The 21919-nt window shown below is 40.8% G+C and overlaps 1 protein-coding gene across 3 annotated transcripts in view; it reads left to right on the forward strand.

Moving 5' to 3' along the window:
* Positions 1–21919, forward strand: part of CNTLN (centlein) — a 248268-nt gene that overhangs the window by 53322 nt on the left and 173027 nt on the right. For 2 of the 3 annotated variants that reach the window (XM_066615162.1, XM_066615163.1), the window contains exons 1-2: positions 5172–5245; positions 16340–16473. In XM_066615162.1, coding sequence (XP_066471259.1) covers positions 16376–16473 — 98 coding nt within the window. In that variant the 5' untranslated portion in view covers positions 5172–5245; positions 16340–16375. Of the gene's footprint in view, positions 1–4333; positions 4469–5065; positions 5246–16339; positions 16474–21919 lie in introns of those variants that run through there. The other variant, XM_066615164.1, reaches the window with a different exon arrangement.

The raw sequence follows: 21919 nt of genomic DNA on the forward strand, positions 1-21919 counted from the left end.
AGCTGAGTTCCTATGTGAGAATAAAGTGCTTATTTCTGGTGATCATCTGCTTAGTGATGTCATTTATGTCCCTCAGCTGGTACCAAGTATACTATTTGACCTGCTGGGTGAAATCAATGTGACACCATTTATTTAAGGCCTGTCTAAGGTCTTCATAAACAATCAAAAGTGAGGTTGCCTTTGTCACTAAATCTACATGACTCTTCCTTACCTGGATTTCAGAAGCACACAGTAGAATTGGCGCCAGTTTTCCAAGCCTGGAGCAGCTATCCAGTCAGTTATGGTATGGCTTACCTATATCTGAAACCACTGATGTGAATTGCTGCTCATCTAAGGCAGTGGTTTTTCACATCAGGACCCACTTTTAAAAGTGACAGTCTGTCATGATCCACATAGCTTTACTAGATGAAAAAGGTGATAGAGAAATAACAAAATTTTATTTACTGGAGAGCAAGATGTGCAGTTAGGAACTTCCAAGCCAGACAAAAGGCTGAAACTTGGTTCACACTTGCTCTATGGCATGCCAATTACTAGAGAGAATAGGAAAAAGTTACATTTTAATTTGGGAGTATAATGATTACCTCATATCACAGATTAGCATTCCAGCCACAACAGCAGTCTGTGGAATACCTGGAATACCTGCTGCTACAATTTTATTCTGTAAACTGGGCAAAGGTGCAAAAAAATTTAAAAAAAAATTTCAGAAACTTTTCATGATCCACCAAAAATTGGCTTGTGACCTGACCCGCAGTTTTGGAAACACTAATCTAAGGAGTTGCAGAGACTGGTGAGGGACAGCAGTACAGCAAAAATAAAACCAGAAGAACGGGAAACTACTATGGGGAAAGAAAAAATGAGGGTAATTGGATGCAAAGAAAGAAAAGAGGTGATTATGGAGTGTGGAAAGGGTAACATGGGTATAAGTGTTGTCCCAGACAAACTGTCAAACATTTAGTAGGGTTTTGAGTTGAGTTATGCTTGAGTTGATTGGGATGATACCTTAGTTTAGTGTTTAACTGGCCCGGTGTCATCAGTAACGTGAGTATGTGTGGAAGTCCTGGCTTATCCCATTCCTTTCAGTTTAGGTTTTCTAATGGTGGGAGGTGGGGAGAATTGTCCAAACTGCCCTCTACATGAGCAGTATGCTTTCAGCTGATCTGTCCCCTACACGCTTGATTAGAAAAACTAACACAAAAGAAAGGGGATAGGAAAGGATAAGTACGCTGGGTGAGTGTGCCTGTCTGTAAACACATTGCACCGATTCAGGTGCTAAAGTACTATTTGAATCAACCCCTTGTCAAACCCGAGGACATATTCAAATCTAAAATGGAAAGTCCAATGCAGACTGAAAAGTCAGTGTGGACTGACGTGACATCTGTTACAAAACCATGGTTAATTTTCAGTGAAAATGTTAAGTATTCCTTAGCTATTAAAAACAAAGCAAGCGAATGAATTGGATCCTCCAAATTTTGCACCTGCAGTTACCATCTGATAGGGATAAGAGTTAGTAGATAGTTAGTATACAGTAGTGCATTTAGGGAAAAACAATGGAACCTATGACCACATACAGAAACATTTTTTAAACCATTTTTTTAGCCTTAGGATATCAAAGAAATACAGGTTCAAGACAAGTTAAGCTAAGGCATTTTGTCTCAGTATGTTAAGTTGTGTAATTATTTTTTGTACTGTAACCAGGTGAATTTCAAGAATTTTCTTAGTTTGGACTAATAGCAACGAGGGTCCAAACATTAGTTGGATAGTTGCTCTGAATAGTAACTCTTGAGGTCATCTGTTTGTAATGAAACTTGTACCACATGTGGTCTCAGCCTGCCTAATGGACCACAAGATTGAGCCTTATCTTTTAAACTCTAAAATGTAAATCTCTTTCTGTATCTTTAGGTGCAACATCTATGATCTAATCTAATTGCTTTCCACTTTGTCATTATCATCGTTTCTTGTTTTGGTTATTAACTCAAATGAGGTAAATAAATTTATCGTAGTCATCTATCTTATTCGCTTGTAAGTTGTCAACTCTTAACTTCCCATGTTATATTCTGTTGTTAAGAAATAACCTACCTTTCATCATCATTATGAGCTTGAGAGTGGTATGCTTCAAAATGTCAGTAGATTGTCTTTAAACTCTACTGATCCTGATGGTCTGATCTTCACTAAATTGTGAACTAGGAAACTGACTACTGGGTTTTTCAGGATGCACACGCAAAATCAGAAAGTGGGGTACCTGTTAGGGCAAAGGATTCCCAGGTCAACTGTGCAGATATGAGCCCCCCTGCAATGCAATGTGCCTTGTCAATTGTCAAAAAACTGATGGTGTACTTTGACAATTTTAATACCTTGTCCGTGTGCCATGAGACAAAAAAGGTTGAAAACCACTGCACTAGCAGAATGCGCATTCTGCCGGCACAAGCCCTCATTAGGATTGCAGCATAAGAGAAGAATGAAAAAATTAAGAAAAAAATGCATATTTTTGTCAGGAAATGCCTTGGCTAGAACCACGAAGGAACCCACACATTTGCATGCTGCTGTCCCATCTGGTGAACCATGGAACTGCAAGCTATACTGGGCAGTATATACTGGGCAGTATCCCCCTGGGGGCTGGGGATAAGAATAGGCCCTCGGTTTGGCTGTACTTCCCCCTGGGGGCTGGGGATAAGATTAGGCCCTCAGTTTGGCTGTACTTGTCGTAAGAGGCGGCTAAACAGCCACCGGGTAGATGGGTCTCGTCAGCCTGGGAGAAGGAAAACTCTGATCCCAAACCTCCACTGCCTTGTGGCTACATCCAGTTATGGAAAAGGCTTCAGGAGTCAACCTCGAGGCAAAATCCGGAGCCGGAGTCCCTGAAGCAGTTCATGGCTGAACACAGTCACGTTCTGGCAACTCCTGCGATGCCGCTGGAACCAACCGTATTGGCCTCTGCCTTTCCATTGGACCATTTCAGCGACGTGGAGGGGGGGATTTGCTGCATGGGTAACAGCCTATCCTCCATACCTACTTTACCCAGGCTTCGCGCACTGGAGAGGACACTCTGTTCCAGAACCACCATTCAGAGTGTGACTCCATAGTCTTCTGAGACTGAAGGATGCCAACTGGGCAGTAAGATGTTCCTAGTCTTTCAGAGTGACCCTGCCTACTAAGACCTTGTGTGTTAACTTCCTTTCACATGTAAAAGATTGCAAGTCAGATTTTAGAACTCTACCTGGACAATAATAGTATCTACTGTGTTTGATTCCTTTGCTTTTGACACAGGTTCCTGGCTCATGGACAGTTTCATTCCTGTCCCCCTTTCTAAAAGCTGTAAACTTTAATATTCATAACTCAGTGTAACATGATGCATTTTTATTGTGGTGCGTTAGTTTGTACAGTAGATCATATTGAATTAATGTCTTTGTAGCCCTAGTGTACAAATAATGGCATTTTATTTCTTCTCCCTAATAAAAAATGTTATTTGTCTAAACCAGGGCTTTTCTAACTGGGGTGTCGCAACGCCCCAGCCTACGGGCCCTGGCCCCTGCCCCCTTAAGGGGCGGGGCAGCCTGGAGGCGGGGAGGAGGCAGCAGCATGACCCCCAGGATTGTGCCGCTCAGGGGGGCTGCAGGGGCTTGGGTACATGTACCCAAGCCCCTGCAGCCTCCCGGGGCTGCGGGGAGCCAGGCGCAACCTGCATCAGGGCTCCCCACAGCAGTGAAAGTAGATGTGGAGCAATCGTACTCCACTTCTGCTTTAGCGGAAGCGGGGCGCAATCGCTCTGCATCTACTTTCACTGCTGTGGGGAGCCCTGCTGCAGCTTGCGCCGGGCTCCCCGCACCCCTGGGAGGCTGCAGGGGCTTGGGTATGTGCTTGGACTTGGGCCCCCCTGAGGGATTGCACCACTGCCTTCCCCTACCCCTGCTGCCTCCCGCCCATGCAAGAACTTAGCGGCTCTCAAACTCTCCCAGAGAGTTTGAGAACCACTGGTCTAAACCCTCTTGAGTAAAATGGAAGTCTTTCTTATTTGTGCAAATTTAAATTTTTATGGAGTCATGCGTTTTGTCTTGCTAATGCTTTCAAGTTCCTCTATTTATAAGCCAGATAAGACTGTAATCAGTATTTGAATAACGATAAAATATATGTATCAAGATACCACAAAATGGTATTGCACTGGATCTGAAAGTGAAATTAAATACAGTAAGGATGATATGAGACTGCAAGTGGATTTGTCACATGCAAATAAAAAATCTGAAATTGTTTGAAATTGTTTTTTAAAAAATATATTATTTTTATCTTGATCAATTAATGGCAGCTTGATCAATTAATGGGCTCTTTGCAAATGTTTTAGAGAACATCTGGGCAACAAGAGGAGATAAACAACCTGGTGAAGAGAAAGATTGCTGTAGATGAAGAAAACGGTTTCTTGAACAATGCACTCTCTGACTTGCAGCAGAAATTTAAAGATAAAATCCAGGAACTTAAGGTATATTGACTTGTACATAGCACTAAGATAGCCACAGCTTTGAAGTCGCTCTTTGAGCTGCATCTGTCTTTGTGGCACAGAGAGTGACAAGCTCACAGGAAATATAGCCTTAGGCCTTAGACTGTACCTTCCAGTTTTCTCTCACACGCAAAACTCGGGGAAAGATGCTTTAAAGTGTAGAATTCATGCTTTATAACTTTCAGATAAATAGTTAATGATGGAAATGGAGCAAAGAAAGTAGGAGTGTGAAGATGTGGCTTCGTGTAATTAGATTCTGATGGGACTGGCATTATTAATTGATAAAGCCGAGGTCTGGGAGGATATGTCTGTGTGGGTCTCAAAAATAGCTGGGGACAGCATCAAAGGCAGCTTGATCAATTAATGGGCTCTTTGCAAATGTGTACTCATCAAAGCTGTCATCCAGCTAAAAAATATGACCCTTCCACCTGCATGAAAGAGGCCAATAAAAGTACACAGGTGACCTTGGCCATCAAATATAGAAGAAGCTGCTGTGAGGGTAAAACTGCACAGTTTATATTTGCTGATTAGTTCTCACTTTTTTTTTTGTTTATCGGCCCTTGTGGTACTGTTCTACAGGACACTAAGGAGTGTGCACTGAGAAAGGAAGAGCAAAGCAGACTGGTTATAAAAAACCTGGAGGAGGAAAATGAGGGATTAAGTACACGCTATGCTGACCTGCTAAATGACCTGGAGAAACTGAGGAAGCAGGAGACACAATGGAGAATAGAAAAATCTGGCATTGATGCAAAAATAAAGGTACGAGAAGGAACAGTCTCCTAGATAGGATTTTAGAACTGGCTTTGCACAGGCTTATGCTACATGTTATTTTCTTTAAATAACAAGTTATATATTCATAACTACCAATGGGGACTGACATTCATTTACATTCCTTCACTTAAGACCCAAAGCTTTTTAAAAATTGATGTTGCAAAGCAGGAAACTGACTTCAAATAGCCACCCTAAAATGTAATCATTAAATAATAAAAGATATTTCATTCAAATATAAACATGTAATTTTTTTTTTTTTAAGAAGTAGTTGGAAAGAATCCTGTCACTCCTGGATTTTTTTCCCTTTAGTCTGTTCCACAGCCCAGTTTCAATGCATAAGAATGTAAGGAGATTTATCCGAGTGCAGAATTCTCTTTATAGCAGTGGGCCAGGTAGAGAGTGTTTCCTTGGAAGCATGTATCACCAGGGCCAATGAGAGTTTTTCCTATATTCAGGGTGCATAGGATTGCAGTGGTCCTTTCATTTACGTACCGTAAGTTTACTGCTGTGAACTCAGCATGATGTAATTATTCTTAAACTTTGAAAGAAATGTCATTGTATCCTCTAGACTAGAGGGCTCTACTCATGGTGAACTGCTGTACTATATCATATAGTATCATCTTATTTTTTAAAAAAATCTATAGTATTGAAGACAAGTTTGCTAGCTCTTTCTTTGTTAGGATAGCTTACAATACATTCAGATCTTGGTGCATGGTTTACCTCTGAGCTTTGTAGGAATTTGTCATAGAATTGTTGTTTACTTGAAAGACATATCTAGGGCTTCATATAGCAATAAATATTTGTTGTTATTGTGCCAGTGAAATATCCATGAATTAAGAACTTACAGTAAATGATCTTTTAACGACATATATAAAATCATTTAAAAATGTTTTTATAGATATTAATTGGTAAAGCATTGTGCAATAGTGAGTGGTCTTTTGATATTTCTATAGAGATACCAACAATGCAAATCTATACCACATTAACTGTCATGTTGCTCCCTCCACACAAATCCTGGGAATTATAGTTTGAAGAGTGTGAAGAGAATTCTTTCTAAAAGAACACTAGTGTCTCACTCACAGAACTACAATTCCCAGTACTCTCTGTGGAGAAGGGACGAATGTTAAATATGTTCATTTGTAGATATACCCTATTGCAGTGGTTCTCAAACCGGTGGGTCACGACCCACCAGCTCATGTAAGGATGCCCCGTTCCCTTTAAGGGGCGGGGGCAGGGGGAAAGCAGCAAAGGGATCCCCATGATCATGCCCCTGTGGGGGGACAGGGGCTATTTTTTAACTACCCATACATGCTCCCAGGGTCCAGGGGGTGTGGGGAGCCCTGCAGAGCGCTTGCAGGGCTCCCCGCAGCTTCTAAACAGTGAAAGTTTCAAGCGCGACGAAACCAGAAATTCCACTTCCGGTTTAATCATGCTTGCAACTTCCACAGTTGGCATCCCCCCTCCCCCCACAGGGGCACGATCCTGGGGATCGCTTTGCTGCTCCTGCCCCCGCAAAGACTTACCCTGGGAGTAAATCTCCCTGGAAGTTTGAGAACCACTGCCCTATTGGTATAATGTGAAGGTATTTATTTCCCACATTTTAATCTATCAAATTCACAATGTGGATTGTAACCACATAAAAATAATAAAACAGTTATAAAAACAAAGAAAATACATGTAAAACTGAAGTATTAATAAAATCTATAGGGACGTGGTGGCTCAGTGGGTTTGTTGCAAGGCAGATAAGCAACTCAGATAAGCAACTAAGAACGACTTGGTACACAGGGATGAAGGTTCACAGGCTTTTATTTGAATTGTATACAATTGGTCCACGGGACTCATGTTCAAAGCATGGGCCCCGATCTAACTATGTCCAGAACTCTTATACGACTCTTGGCCCTTTGTCTGAAAATCTAGACTTCCCATTAGCTGAAAGGTTGACATCATAAACGGGGCTAATTCCTAATAGGATATAGATAAAATACAATTTACACAGAAGATAGAAAATAGGTGGGCAACAAGTGAGCAAAACCGTTGATTGGCTCTGATTTACATACGGGTGGGCTTTCACCTTAAAACTTAGCCAAAATTACACAATTTCCAGAAGTTTTCAAAAACCAGTAGAGTTCACTGTAACATCCTCATTAATGAGAACACAAAAACACTTAAACACGGGTGTGAAGACCTTATTTGGCAGAACTTCTGACACATTTATTGGCATATATTCCCTTCAGACCCTTCCTAATTGGATGGCTTTGCTTGAGCCACCTATCTTATCTCTTCTGTATCTCTTCTCCTGGTTTTAGTAATACACTGTGGGTCCCTCTGTAAACCTCTGTGAAGCAAAGTCCTTTAAACTTCCTTTAACAGTTTCACTAACATAATTCTATATGGCTATTGTGACCAGTTACCTTGTGTACATTGGTATTGAGGGATCTATAGTGGTGTATATCCTTGCTAAGAAGTGACCTCTTTCACTTTTCAGTGGTTGCCTAACATTTGCTAAAGTGTATTCTCTTTGAGCTAAGGCTTCAGCCAGCTCTTTGCTCTCTTATATCCTTGAAGCATCACAACAACGTCACCTTTCCTGCTTGATTCTTCATATATCAAACTGTCACTGCATCACATTTTCCTTTTTAACAAATACTTCTCCCATTTACCTTCAAACAAGTTACTCAGATTTCCTTACATTACATGTATTAGGCCTCTCTCTCTCTCTCTCTCTCTCTCTCTCTCTCTCTGCACCTTCCTAACAAACCTGCACCAATCCCTCTAAACATACATTTCTCCATTTCAATTGCAATTCAAACAAAGAGACTCTAAAAGCAGAAGTTTCCTGATTCGCAAGGATGCTTTTGTAAAATGTTGTTTTCTGTCTTCTAGAATTCATCTCTTGCAGGTGTCTGTGGTTAGCTAGCTAGACGCTTTGTTAGTTTGCCAAGAAACATTGCCAACTAATAAGCCTTCCTTGCAATGTTAAAGCTTTTGTCTATTTTAAGGCTTTTCTAAAATCAAGCAGTTAAAACTTACTTCTACAGTCTACAATGTTTCCATATATGTGTCTTCTCAGCATTGTAATGTCCTTGGTAAGACGTGTACTTCTGCCAAGATGAAGCCTATCTATCTTTGCCTTAGGTACGAGTCCCTTTTCCAAATTCCAAAGTGTATCAACACAGCCTTTGAGGCCCCAAAATTCCAGCTTCTGTGAAACTTCTGTGAAACTAGCAAAACAGCTTCTAAATAACCTTATTAACACAGCCTTTTGTGAGACTCCCAAGCTTTTACTATGCTTTGCTGCTATATGCCTTTATGCTTTAGCCAGACTTTTAAAATGATTCTGTCTTTGCTTATACTTTACTGGGCTATCCAATGACTTTACAGTCTAGGTCACCGTGCCTCAGGTTAAACCTCTGAGTTGACGAGCCTGTTGACCGCAAGGCTGGCAGTTCAAATCGACTCAGAGGGATGAGCTCCCGTTGCTTATCCTAGCTCCTAGTAGTTCGAAAGCTTGTAAAAATGCAAGTAGATAAATAGGTACCCCCTTGATGGGAAAGTAACGGTGTTCTGTGCGCTTAGGCGTTTAGTCATGTTGGCCACATGACCATGGAAACTGTCTATGGACAATGCCGGCTCTATGGACAATGTCAGCTTAGAAATGGAGATGAGCACCACCCTAGAGTCGGAAACGAGTCTAGAGATGTAAAATTTCAGGATATTTTGAAGCTCGGATAAAAACCTGGCTTTTTTCCAGTTTTTGGGGGGGAAAAATGGAAATTTTTGGAAAAATTGAAGAAAATTGAACATTAGAACTTTTTTTTCTTTTCCAGATTGAAAGTCATTCTGTTACTTTAGGAACATAAAATATGACTATGGACAATTTGACTTGGCATAAAATGATCACAACTAGCTTATGAAAAAATAGCGTTTCCAAACAATTATTACAAACAGAATTTACTTTTTAAATAATATTTATTTGTAATTGTAACAAATGGCGCAACAATCTCCTGAACTGTTTACTAGTTTATGTGGAACAAAAAAAAAAAATCTACAAAACAATTTTTAAAAATCTAGAAGTAACAATTATTCAGATTTCCTTTCCACAGTATTAAATAAAAACAAACAAACCCATTCTCATAAAAAGAATTGAAGAGGGGGGAAGTGTATAGAAGGGAGTGGGACTAGGTTTCATAAGAACATAAGAACAGCTCCACTGGATCAGGCCATAGGCCCATCTAGTCCAGCTTCCTGTATCTCACAGCAGCCCACAAAATGCCCCAGGGAGCACACCAGATAACAAGAGATCTGCATCCTTATGCCCTCCCTTGCATCTGACATAACCCATTTCTAAAATCAGGAGGTTGCTCATACGCATCATGGCTCGTAAACCGTAATGGATTTTTCCTCCAGAAACTTGTCCAATCCTCTTTTAAAGGCATCTAGGCCAGATGTCGTCACCACATCCTGCGGCAAGGAGTTCCACAGACCAACCACACGCTGAGTAAAGAAATATTTTCTTTTGTCTGTCCTAACCTCCCCCCCCCCCCAACACTCAATTTTAGTGGATTCTAGTTCTGGATTCATAACACCCTGGTTCTGGTGTTATGTGAGAGTGTAAAGAACATCTCTCTATCCACTTTATCCTTCCCATGCATAATTTTGTATGTCTCAATCATGTCCCCCCTCAGGCGCCTCTTTTCTAGGCGAAAGAGGCCCAAACTTCCTCATAAGGAAGGTGCCCCAGCCCAGTAATCATCTTAGTTGCTGTCTTTTGTACCTTTTCTATTTCCACTATATCCTTTTTGAGATGTGGTGACCAGAACTGGACACAATACTCCAGGTGTGGCCTTACCATCGATTTGTACAACGGCATTATAATATTAGCTGTTTTGTTCTCAATACCTTTTCTAATGATTCCAAGCATAGAATTGGCTTTCTTCACTGCTGCCGCACATTGGATCAACACTTTCATCGACCTGTCCACCAATGTTTCAATGAATGGGCATGAAATGTAATCAGAATCATTTTGTGAGCTGTAATTATCAAAATCAGTTTCAGTCTCTGCTTCTGTAGCTACTCTGTTGTGTCTGTCATTATCAGTTATTATGGACTTCTAAAAACTGAAGGTTTGCCAAAATGAAACAAGCTTCCCTACCCTTTCACATATCAGTTTATTTCTTGATTTAGTGTGAGTGTTTCCAAACATAGACCAGATTCTTTCACATGCTGCAGAAGATGGAGGAATCTGAAGAAGGCAAAAAGCAAGAGGAGTCAGAGGTTGTGTTGTGCAAATATCTTGCCACCATGGTGCAGAAGAATATGTTTGGCAGAATCCCAGATTGCATTCCTGGACCAAATCCCTGAAGATGTTCTGTATTCTGCAACATCTGAAAGTACCTTCCCAGCATCAAGTCCTAAATGTGATTTGTAATCCAGTCAAATGCAGTAACAGTGCTGTCATCACTTATATTTCCACCTTTGAATCTTGGATCCAGCAGATTTGCAGCAGCCTGAATTGAACGGTGACAAAATTCTTCCCTTTTTAAAAATAAAATCTTTCACTATACTTTCTTTTATAGTTGTAAGTGGAGATATACTGAGATTTTCAAAAACAGTTGTTTTTAGCTTGGTCATTAGATAAGGAATTTCTGACAAAAGTGCACTATCTGATTCAGATGCAGTGATTGCTGCAGCAATTGGCTTTAGAAACTTCAGTGAATTTTGCAGCTGAACCCAGAAGACATCCTGATCGAGAACAGTGTTTCTTATACTTCTGGGTACTTTAAGATCTTCAACTATTACTGTTTCTTGAAGAGCTTCTTTGTTTTTTAGTAAACTTTCAAAGGAGATCACCACTGCAGCCCACCAAGTTTTACTACAGAGCTTCAGTGCCACTGTTTTATTCTTTGCATTTTTTCTACTTGCTTCTTGAAAACTGCAGCTACAATACGAGTACCTTTTACATGTTTTATAACTTCTGCTCGTCTATAGATCATTTGAAGGGTGTCCAGTTTCATAATATCATTAAGAAGCAAGTTTAGCCCATGAGATGCACATCGTATTGCAGTAATATGTGGATACTTATCCATTATGATCTCCCATGCTGCTTTCATATTGCTGGCATTGTCAGTCAGCAAAGCAAATACTTTACCACTCCAAATTTTCTGTAGGACTTCACATATTTTACAGCTGATATACTCTGCAGTATGTCTGTTCTCTCCTGTTTGAATGCTTTTGTAAAAATCTGGTTGAGGTGTTGTTATAACAAAATTTATAATTCCTTCTCTCACATTTGTCCATCCATCTGTAAGTAGTGCAAGACACAGTGCTTCATTCATTTTTCCTTGCACAGATTCCATGACACGTTTGTATTCCGACTCCAAAAGAGGCTTGCTCAAAGAATGTCTGCTGGGCAAATGGTATGATGGTCTTAGTAATTTCAAAGCTTCCTGCCAGTATGTATTTTCAGTTATTGAAAATATTGTTCCAGAAGAATATATTGCTCTTGCAAGAGCTTGATCAATTTTTTCCTGATCTTCAGGTGTCATCTTGTCCACAAATGAAGTTATTGAATAATTTTTGGATGCAGCTGTCTTCAGTATCTGTTTACTTGAAGATGCTGCTGATGGGACAACAACACTTTGTGTTGCTACTGATGTTGCAGATGGAGTAGAAAGAGGACTTCTTGAACAAGAACATTGAGAAAAACTATGTGCATTTTCATCATTGTGGTCCTCTTCACTTAGATCCATGAAGGATTTTTTAAAATCTGCAGGACACTTGTTACATACTAGAATGTATTTTGTCATCCTGGTAGCATTTGGAAATGCATCTTTCATCTGACAATATTTGCAAATGACATTTTGCTTCTCAGAAGAACTTGTAATGTGAAAAAGCCTCCATATGCTAGATGTTGGTCTCACTATTTTCCTGAGGGGAGTAGGAAAGAAAAATAATTTAATGGCTAGTTTGCAAGAAGACACTAATCTATGGTTGTGGGTAGGGGAAGTCAAGAATCAGATGAGTAGTAATTAAATTATTATTTACACAAAGGTTATAAAGGTAAACTAATGTAGCTAAATGATTCAGTTTTCTGGAATCAGATAAATGTAAACACTTTTAAAATTAAGTATATACTTTCAGGTCCTTTTTGTTGCTCAGTATTTTCTTCCAGTGCTTTGAGGCCTAGTGAAGAGGACAGAACAGAACCAAACATACCCACCCACATGCAAAAACAAAACTGAAACCTTTTTCTTTTCTTGTGACAATGGCAGCACCTCCTAAAGGAAGAAATGCATCTTGTTCTTGCATTGGAGAGTTCAGTTTGTAAACTGGGACTTGCTTGTCCTCAGTGCACAGAAATTAGAATAATCTGATACCATACATATTTTTTAGAAATGATTTGGAAAATATTTGAACGGCTTGTCTTAAAAATTTTTATCATGTTAAAACAAAACATTCCATAATCAATTTTTTTCTTTTCTTTGTTTTGGGAAAAAACAAAAAAGGCTTCAGGAAAAAAAGGGGAAAAAAACCATTTTTAAAAATTTTTCCAGTTTTTTTCCAGGCCTCCACATCTCTAGAACGACTAGGTTTAACACCGGGGGAATCTTTACCTATTAATTAAATCAATCTGTGGAACCTGGCCAGGGAGAGATTCCACTGGCCCAAGTTCCCTTCATGTCTGAAACGGAGTGACGAGTTCCCACTTGCCGTAGCTGACTCTGTACATGTGCATTCTGCAATTTTAATAGAGCAGAACCTGGAAAGCTGAAGTGTGTTGAGGGCAGAAGAATGGTGGCAGGAATGTCACGAGGGATATCACCTGGAGTGTCTTCTGGGAGATGTTGTAGTCTACTATTCTCCTCTCTTCTATACACATCTTCTGCTCCCCAATTTTCCAAAGGCAGAACCAGTTGAACAGAAAGAGGAAGAGGAGCAGCTGGCATTCAGGCAGGCAAGTAGATGGCTAGCTGGTACTGAGTGAGGAAGACCTGCTGCTTCCCGCTATCTGCCACCTGAAGTGGCTGTTGCAGCTTGCCTCATCAGCAAGCTAGTCTTACTCCAAGTTTTTCATTGACATTTCATGGCTGTCTTTGTCTTGCCTCTACATGTCAAAATAGCTTGCTGGTTTGTCACCATCATGATTCAGCTGCTGTTCCTGAACAGGGTGCAGCTATCTGACGTGTACATCATTGTGCGTGCCCATCTTTCATTTTCACAGAGGGAGGCCTGGAAGCAGACACACAATATTTAGGCTTTAGTTTGGTTTACTAAGAGAAAACCTGGTTTTATTATTTTTAATGCTTCTTGCATCTTGTTTAATCCCTCTGTAGCTGCCACCTCTGGTCTCCCTCACTGCTTCTTCCACCCCCTTCTCCCAGCCATGGCCTTCCATTCTGACTTCTCAACCTCCATGGTCCCAACTGTTCTGTGCTATTCCTGCTGCCTAGTTCCCTTGCTTTGATCTCCTCTAATCCTCCTACTCTGGTGCTCTTCTACCTCTTGGGACTCTATCTTTCATGGATCCACAATAATCATTTGGAACCTTTGTTTTATATGGGTAACCACTCGAGGACAAGACAGTGCAATTTTAAGGAATGAGAAACCTCTGCATTGTCATGGCATGTTGCATGGCTTTTTACAGAGGGTCAAAACAGCCATACTTTTTTGTCCTTTTTGGGACATGCTGATTTCTGTGGCCTGCATGTTCTTTAAACTCTGGTGTCCCTTCCTCGCCTATATGCTTGACTTGGCAGACTAGAGATCTCAACCAAAAAGCTTCTGTGATATTATCAGTCTGAGGGCCCAATCCTATCCAAATTCCCAACACTGGTGTAGCCATAATGCAGACCTGAGGTAAGGGAACAATGTTTCCATACCTTGAGGAGGCCTCTTTGGCTGCTTCCCCATCATAGGGTGCAGTGCACACTCCATTGGCATGGCTACACCGGCAATGGAAAATTGGATAGGATCGGGCCCTGAAACATTTATCAGCACAGAGGTCTGCCATTTAAATATAGTACTAAAGGTTTTCACAAAAAACTGACCCATTGCTTGCTTGTATGTATTTTTATTTGACTGGCTCATTATTGGAAGATCCAAGAAAATAACCAATATATGTTGATCTTATTCAATATTTAACCATTGTAACACATTCATAACGAACAATGAAAAATCTCTCTTTGCATATGTAGTCTGGAATAGGAGTAATGAACACAGAGAATGAATGCCGAATTGGGGAGAACCTGAGATTCTTTATATTCCCTGTAAATTCCCTATTTTGTATAACCCATGGCTCCCTGTTCTGTACAAACACTTGGTACTCCCATATTAACACCCTATTTTCAGTGCTGCTTCAGGATCCTTGAATCTCTTGGCTCCATCTTGTAAGAAATATAGTTACATGAGAAATGAAAAGTCCATTGCTCCAAAAGGGGAAGTAAACAGGGCTAGGGGCTGGAAGTGTGATCTAGAGATTGAACTGTCACCTTGCCTGAAAAAGCTAAGCAGGATCAGCTTGTTTCTCACCTTGGATGGGTGACCAGAAGCCACTGGGTAGAGACAAAGGAATGTGGACTGGCAAGAAGTAGGTAACATCTGAGTACCTGCCTGAGGCGTGTTTTGCAGCTGCCTGTGAAATCTTGGAAAGTGCAAGGGCTGTGCAATCAGGATTATGATTGCACCATGAAGGCAAGAGGGAGACTAAGAGAACACCAAGCAGGAAGCATACTGCTAATGTTCTAGCCCGCTCCCTTCTCCAGTTTTCAGGCTGCGTACTTGTGTTGTTCCTCTTCTAGTGTTCTGCGAAGGAAGAGACATGAGTGCTCGGCACCTTGGTAAAGGAAGAAAAATAGGTAATGGATGTGGGGGATGCACACAGAGGATCATAGACAAGTGAATCCATGGATACAGAATCCACAGATATGGGAGGAAGCCCGCACAATTTCCTGGCCATCATATTCTGTGCACCTTTTCCTTTATAATTTTCTTTCACCCTTCTCTATTACCCTTTAATGTGGTTCCTGCCCATCAGACCCCAAAATAACCTTGGAGATAAGTAAGAATGAATGAACAGTTTCCTTTTAAAGTATTAGCTACTTTTCATTTTATTATATACCTTTCTTGCATCTGTTCTGTAAGGGACACTAGAGGATAAATATGTATGAAAGTAATGTCAGAATTCTCCTAATCTACATTACTAAGAGCGCAATCCAGAGTCACCCTTGCCGTAAAGCTCGTTTGTGCCTTCTCAAGAGTTGGCGCAGGGACATGCACCTGAATCCAGCCTCTATGCTGATTTGGACAGGGAGGGTTGCGTCGGCCGAGCTTAGCGACGCAAGGGTCTTGGGAGTGCAGGGAGGAAGCACAAGGGATGGGGGAGTGGGGGGCAGAGGGTGGTCCCAGGGGCGGGTGAACAGGGAGGCGGGACTGAGACCCAGCAATTATGCTGGATCCCAACCCTGTTCCCTGAGCAGCACTGAGTGGCTCCAAGCCACTCCACTCTCCTCAGACTTACACCACCTCCTGAGGTGGCACAAGTCCAAGGAGACCCATTGGGGCTGTGGTGGCTTACCTAGGGGTAAGAGGAAGAGTTTCCCCTTGCCTCTGACTCAGCCACTTCAGGCCCCTATCTTGTGCTGGATACAGTGCAGGCCTTCTGGCCTGCCTGTTCTAACATAAGATAGGATTGTGCTGTGTGGCTGCAATCCTAGCCACACTTCCCTGAGAAAAAGTCCCATTGAACAAAATAGGACTTACTTCTGAGTAGACATGCATAAGATTGTGCCCTAAGGCTCAGATACACTAAGCTCAAGTGTGTAGTCATTGTATGCCATCAGTACAGTGCACTAGAAATATTATTAAATTGTCCGTTTGTTATTTTTGCTTCTTAAAATTATTTTGTTCACTTAACCTTAAGTTGAAATGATCCATTATGTTTGAGTTTCAACAAATCTCATATTTTTGTTCAGTTACTCATTTTTTTTATATAACTGTAACACCATGGTTTGCCCTGTTTGTGAATAGCTGCACATTTTGCTGTTTGGTTAATCTTTTCTATTGTCTAAATTACATATTTTCTAGCATTTGGAAACAGATTTAACAGAGACGAGGGGGCAAATGGAAATCTTACGCGGTAGATGCAATGATTTGGCATCCCAGCTGGAAGTTAAGCAGGCTGAACTAACACAAAAAAATCTGGATGTGACCAGAGTTAGGTATGTATGTCACATTTTTATAAGATAGTTGTGAGCATTCTCATGATAAAGACTGTGGAGCAGTGTCGAACAGTTTGGATTTGTACAACAAGCCAGCGCCATGCCAGGTTGCTTTGCGCACTGTGGGGAAAGTTTAGGATGGTTTCACTTTATGTGGACTATCTCAGTGCCTTTTGGCTTCTATTATGGGCATTTTTAAAGAACTGCACATCTTTAATTAGCATTAGGTCAGAGAGTTCTTAGTCTCCACTGAAAGTCACAAAACATCAATATGATTAGTAACATAAGCAATTAATTTGAGAGGCTAAATGCCTGAAACTGACATAAGTTTGAAGTCTAACTTTCACTTTTTAATTAGAGCCAAGTCTGACAGGTCAGCAGGAGTCTGCTGCTAAAGGTTTAAAATGTTGTGATTTCAGCTTTATCTAAGGTTTTTTCACATCTTAAGTTGAATCATGAGGATTAATATGGCATGTATGAAATCCAAGGGAAAATACAAAGCTAGACTGAACCAGTTGAACCAAGTTTGCTTGTGAAACACAAGCAGGACACTCCTACTGCCCAGGTAATATGGCTGCTATTATGCTGACTACAGCTACTTTGCAATGGTGCAACTACTTTGGATCCTATGCTCTCTCAGCAGCAATGACAAAAGCACAATAACAGCAGTAGAAAAAGGAGTCAACATAGCAACAATAACAGCCACAGAGCTTCTAGCAATTCTGCCCATAGCTACCAATTACAGCTGTGCTTCTGAAAGTGCCCTCATAATAGCTAGGCATAGAAAGCAACAATCAGTATCCAGCAACAGTGTGAACATCTAGCATTCCTCATTCCTTTCTGCATTCAAGACACAAGCACCATTTCAGACAAAGCATGTAGTGCTACCTCTTGTACAACTAATGTCATAACTTAGTGGCCCTGAGCAGCTGGACTGAAAAGTTCAGGGATCCACACAGGTAGAGATTTGAATACCCTGACAACCCAAACACATTAGCAAAACAACCTCCCTTTTTCCAGGACTACAAAATTACAACTGTCAGCCAGGATATTCTTTTAATAAAAAAACATGGAAGCTATACCTGCAGACTCATTAGAAATAAGTCCATAACTTGCTTGGAAGATCAATGGAACAGAATCCTTCAGGGTGAGTCAGGAATCTTGGATTACACCCCAGAGAGGTGGAAAGGTGGCTTCCACAAACCAAAACCTGCAATTTGGGGGGGAGGGGTGGAATCTGACTGGAGATCATTTTATATAGAAAAAGGAAAGACAGCAGAAAGATAGTGCAAGTTTTCCATGCCCCTGACCAACACTCTAACTAGCAATTTTCAACCACTGTGCTGTGGTACACTGGTGTGCCACAGGACTTTGGGGAGTGTCATTTATTAGTAGGGGGATTTGCAGCATAGTGTATTAGTGGTGCATGCATGGTTCCTTGTTAGTGGTCAGAAAACTAGTAGTGTGCCTTGACAATTTTAGCACCTTGTCACAGTGCCATAAGATGAAAATTGCTGCGCAAGCTATTAAACAGCCCTAGAAGACATAGAAGACACTCTAACTATTAAACAGCACTAGAAGAACATCTCCTAGACAATCTTGTGAGACAATCTAATGTTAGGGTCATTGTAGTATTTTAGAGTCCTGATCCATGACACACCTTTTCCCTTTCCCCTAGACTCATGTGTTAGGTCGGGGGTCTCCAAACCCCAGCCTGGGGGCCAGATGCAGCCTGTGGCGAGCCTCTATCTGGCCCGCTGCCAGCCTCTTATCCCCTGAAAGCCACTAGCCCACTCAACTGAACATGACCAGAGCTATGCTCTGGTTGTATCTGGAGGGTGTTCTGAGGGCCAGAGAGGTTGAATGAATGAGCCCATTCATTCATTCATTCATTCATTCATTCACTCATCTAAGTTCCATCTCTAATTTATTTATTTAAATTTTACATTTAAATTTTTTCCCAGTCCTCAACACCACACCAGATATTTGATGCGGTCCTCTAGCCAAAAAGTTTGGAGACCCCTGCGTTAGGTGATCGCAGCTATATAGCCTGGTTTCCACTGGGTTACCATTCTAGAATGATTGCGCTTTGTGTTTTCTAAGCATTGTAGCTACCAAGGTACTTTTGTAGTACTTTATGTAGCTCCATGGAATGGCAGTCATGAGAGTAACAAGAAAGTCATGTTATGTTACTCAGAGCCCAGTCCTATCCAACTTTCCAGCGGTGATGCAGCTGTGCCAACAGGGCATGTGCTGCATCCTACAGTGGGAGGGGGGCAGTTGTGGAGGCTTTCTCAAGGTAATTTGTTCCCTTACTGCATTTGTTTCCTTACCTCAGGGCTGTATTGTAGCTGTCTTGGTACATAGGATTGGGTCCTCAGTGTGTCGGTAGGGCATGACAATAAATCTTTTCTTGCGGGTAGTGTTGAAAGAATTAACTGCACGCTAAATGTCCCTTCTATATCCATGTTAGTCCCCTTTACTTCCAAGTTCCATGCTGTTAGAAGACCTACAATATTGATTATTATTACAATAATAAAGCAAATATAGAAAGCATCAGTACAGATTATGCTAAGGATGATGGATGCAATAAGCATCATTTATATCCATAATTGCCCCATCTAACATGTTGATTGGCAGTGGCTGCTTATCTCATTTAAAACCTTGGAAAGCTGCATTTCAGCTTGTAAGATGTAAAATGTACAGGACTTGACATTTAATTTAGACATAAAAATCAAGGTTCACATGAATTTGGCTCTTGAAATTCTACTTTGAACAATATGTCTTTAACACTGTAACGTGGAGACCATCATAGATATGCTGATGTTCTTTCTGTAGAATCCTATTGCTATTTCTATTGTCCCATTTTCTTTCTTTTTTTTTCCTGTTACATCTTTCCGTTATGACCTGGTATGACATATTGCTGGCAATTATAATACAAATTGAGAGCCCGCTTTGGGAGTACATTATTTTTTCCCATTCCCTTCTCTTGTGCAAATTCATACTGCCCTTCATTTTTTGACTTGCAAAAAATAACCAGGGTTCTATCTAAACCAAGGTTTGTAAGCCTACTTTAAACTCTATTTTCAAATTCTGGTTAAGAAAATAAGAAGAGCCCCGCTGGATCAGGCCAAGGGTCCATCTAGTCCAGCTTCCTGTATGGGAAGTGGGCCACCAAATGTCCAAGGGAGCACACAAGACAACAGACACAACCTGCGTCTTGGTACCCTACGCTGCACCTGGCAGTCAGAAGCAGCTTGCCTCTAAAACGAAGAGCTCACACATACCTACTATGACTTGCAACCCATAATGAACTTTTTCCTCCAGAAATTTGTCCAATCCCCTCTTAAAGGCATCCAGGCAAGATGCCATCACGACATCCTGTGGCAAGGAGTTCCACAAACTAATTACATGCTGGGTAATGTAACATGCTGGGAAATGTTTTACATTACAAATTACATGCTGGGTAATACATACAAATACATACAATACATGCTGGTAATACATACAGATTACATGCTGGGTAATGTAACATGCTGGGTAACGTACATGCAGCACCAAATATTTTCTTCTGTCTATCCTAACTCTCCCAATACTCAACTTTTGTGGATGTCTCCTGGTTCTGGTGTTATGTAAGAGGGAAAAGAGCTCTATTCACTCTAATAATCAAATAATCAAAACTTTGGTTGGTACTCAGAGTACCAAAAATCAAAACTCTAATAATCTTGCATGATACTGGAAACGTTTGGATAACATGGGAAATTCTTGGGTCATCATTTCAGCTCCTACAGATGAATGGTGCTGACATGGAAATATCCCATGAGACCTGCCTGTCCAGCACATTCCGCCATTCGTATCTTATCAGTGTGGCATGGGATCCTGTTATGGGAACATATGAATAGGATTGTACAATCACTGACATTGGAAAGGCTCTGTAGGCATTCATTGTAGATGAGTGGCAAAAATGCCCACTTGTGCCACTTTTATGGTCTCTGATTATCTGAATAACTAAAGGTTAAGATGTAGCTAAACTGTTTTGATGATCTTGAATATTTACCCTGAGATATCAAGAAGAAAAAGAAGAAAAACATTTTTGTCCAATAATTGCCTTGATGTTGTTAGTACCTGTGGCGCATGTTGGCACTTCCTGTTGTGTTCATCTTTTACACAGATTATGCTGTGTAATCCTCACAATAGCATTACTTGGCAGAAAAAGACTATGGTCAGAATGACATAATTGTTTGCAATTACTCTTCCTGGCCTATCTTAGTAATTCTTATGCAACTTTGGAACTGGGATAAAAGTACCCCTTTCAGTTGTGTATTTAATTGGGGAAAGTACTGTTTTATTCTATTTGTGTTCAAATGCTAACACATAATCAGGGTACCAAACTACCTAGAAAGTTGCATACCAAAATAAATTTACAGTCAAACTAACCATTTACTAGCAATTTAGTCTTCTGTGCACAATGTCTTTGTTTCACTTTGTCACTTAGACATTTACTAGTAGGGCAGTAACCTCAAAATGTATAGATAAACGTATATCTGAAGTTTGAAATTGTGAGCTTTGAGGTATCTTCCTTTATAGTCTTTGCAAGGTGCCATTAAAGCTGCTCGGTTTTGAAGGCGTCCTGTGATCAGCTGCAGTATCCTGCTGTTTGCCTGCTCTACCTCTTCTCACAATGTAATGACTGCACTTTCTATGAAAGTTTGCTCGGCAGGAGAAGGCTTTGACTTAAGCAGCTGTGGGAATGAACAGAGCAGCTGCCTGACCTAAAGCTTGTGCGCTATATATATATATATATATATATAGCATACATATATTCCCCCCCTCCACCCCCAGTTCAATGCATTCTTCGTGGCAAATTACAGAAGTGGGGAGAAAGGGCACTCGTATGCATTCATCATTTTACTCTAGATGCCTGGTCTCACTTAACACTGGTGTCAGCACTGGGGTAACGTTAATTTAAATGTATATCGTTGTAGTACCTAAGAGCAGAATTGACCTCAGGAAGCGTGAGTTATATGAACTAGAATAGATCTTGCTTTTGTGAAAGAGGATTAAAATCAGTTCTTAACAGGAGGATCCTTGGAGTAATGACAGAATGTTAAATTGGGAGATATAAAAATTTGAAGCCAGTATAGAGTTAGGAGGTTCCAAAGTCCTTTAACTAACACGAAGTATTCACTCATCCTTCATTGTATTGCTTGCACTTTTTAGGGCACCTCCAAACGAAATACTGTATTCAGTAATACAGAGTTCACTGAAGCCAAATTTTTGTGTTCTGAAGAGCAGGTTAGACCATGCTGTGCCTATACCAAGAATCTCAGGGCACCTGAAAAGCTAGTAGTTAGGATATAATTATAATTTAAATGAGCCATCCTTTGAAGCAAAGAAGAGGACCTGTCCAATTCCTGCACAAGTCTTGTCCATGCCATAGTGTTGC

Source organism: Tiliqua scincoides, chromosome 2 (assembly GCF_035046505.1).
Source record: "Tiliqua scincoides isolate rTilSci1 chromosome 2, rTilSci1.hap2, whole genome shotgun sequence".
In the NCBI taxonomy this organism is placed as follows: Eukaryota; Metazoa; Chordata; class Lepidosauria; order Squamata; family Scincidae; genus Tiliqua; species Tiliqua scincoides.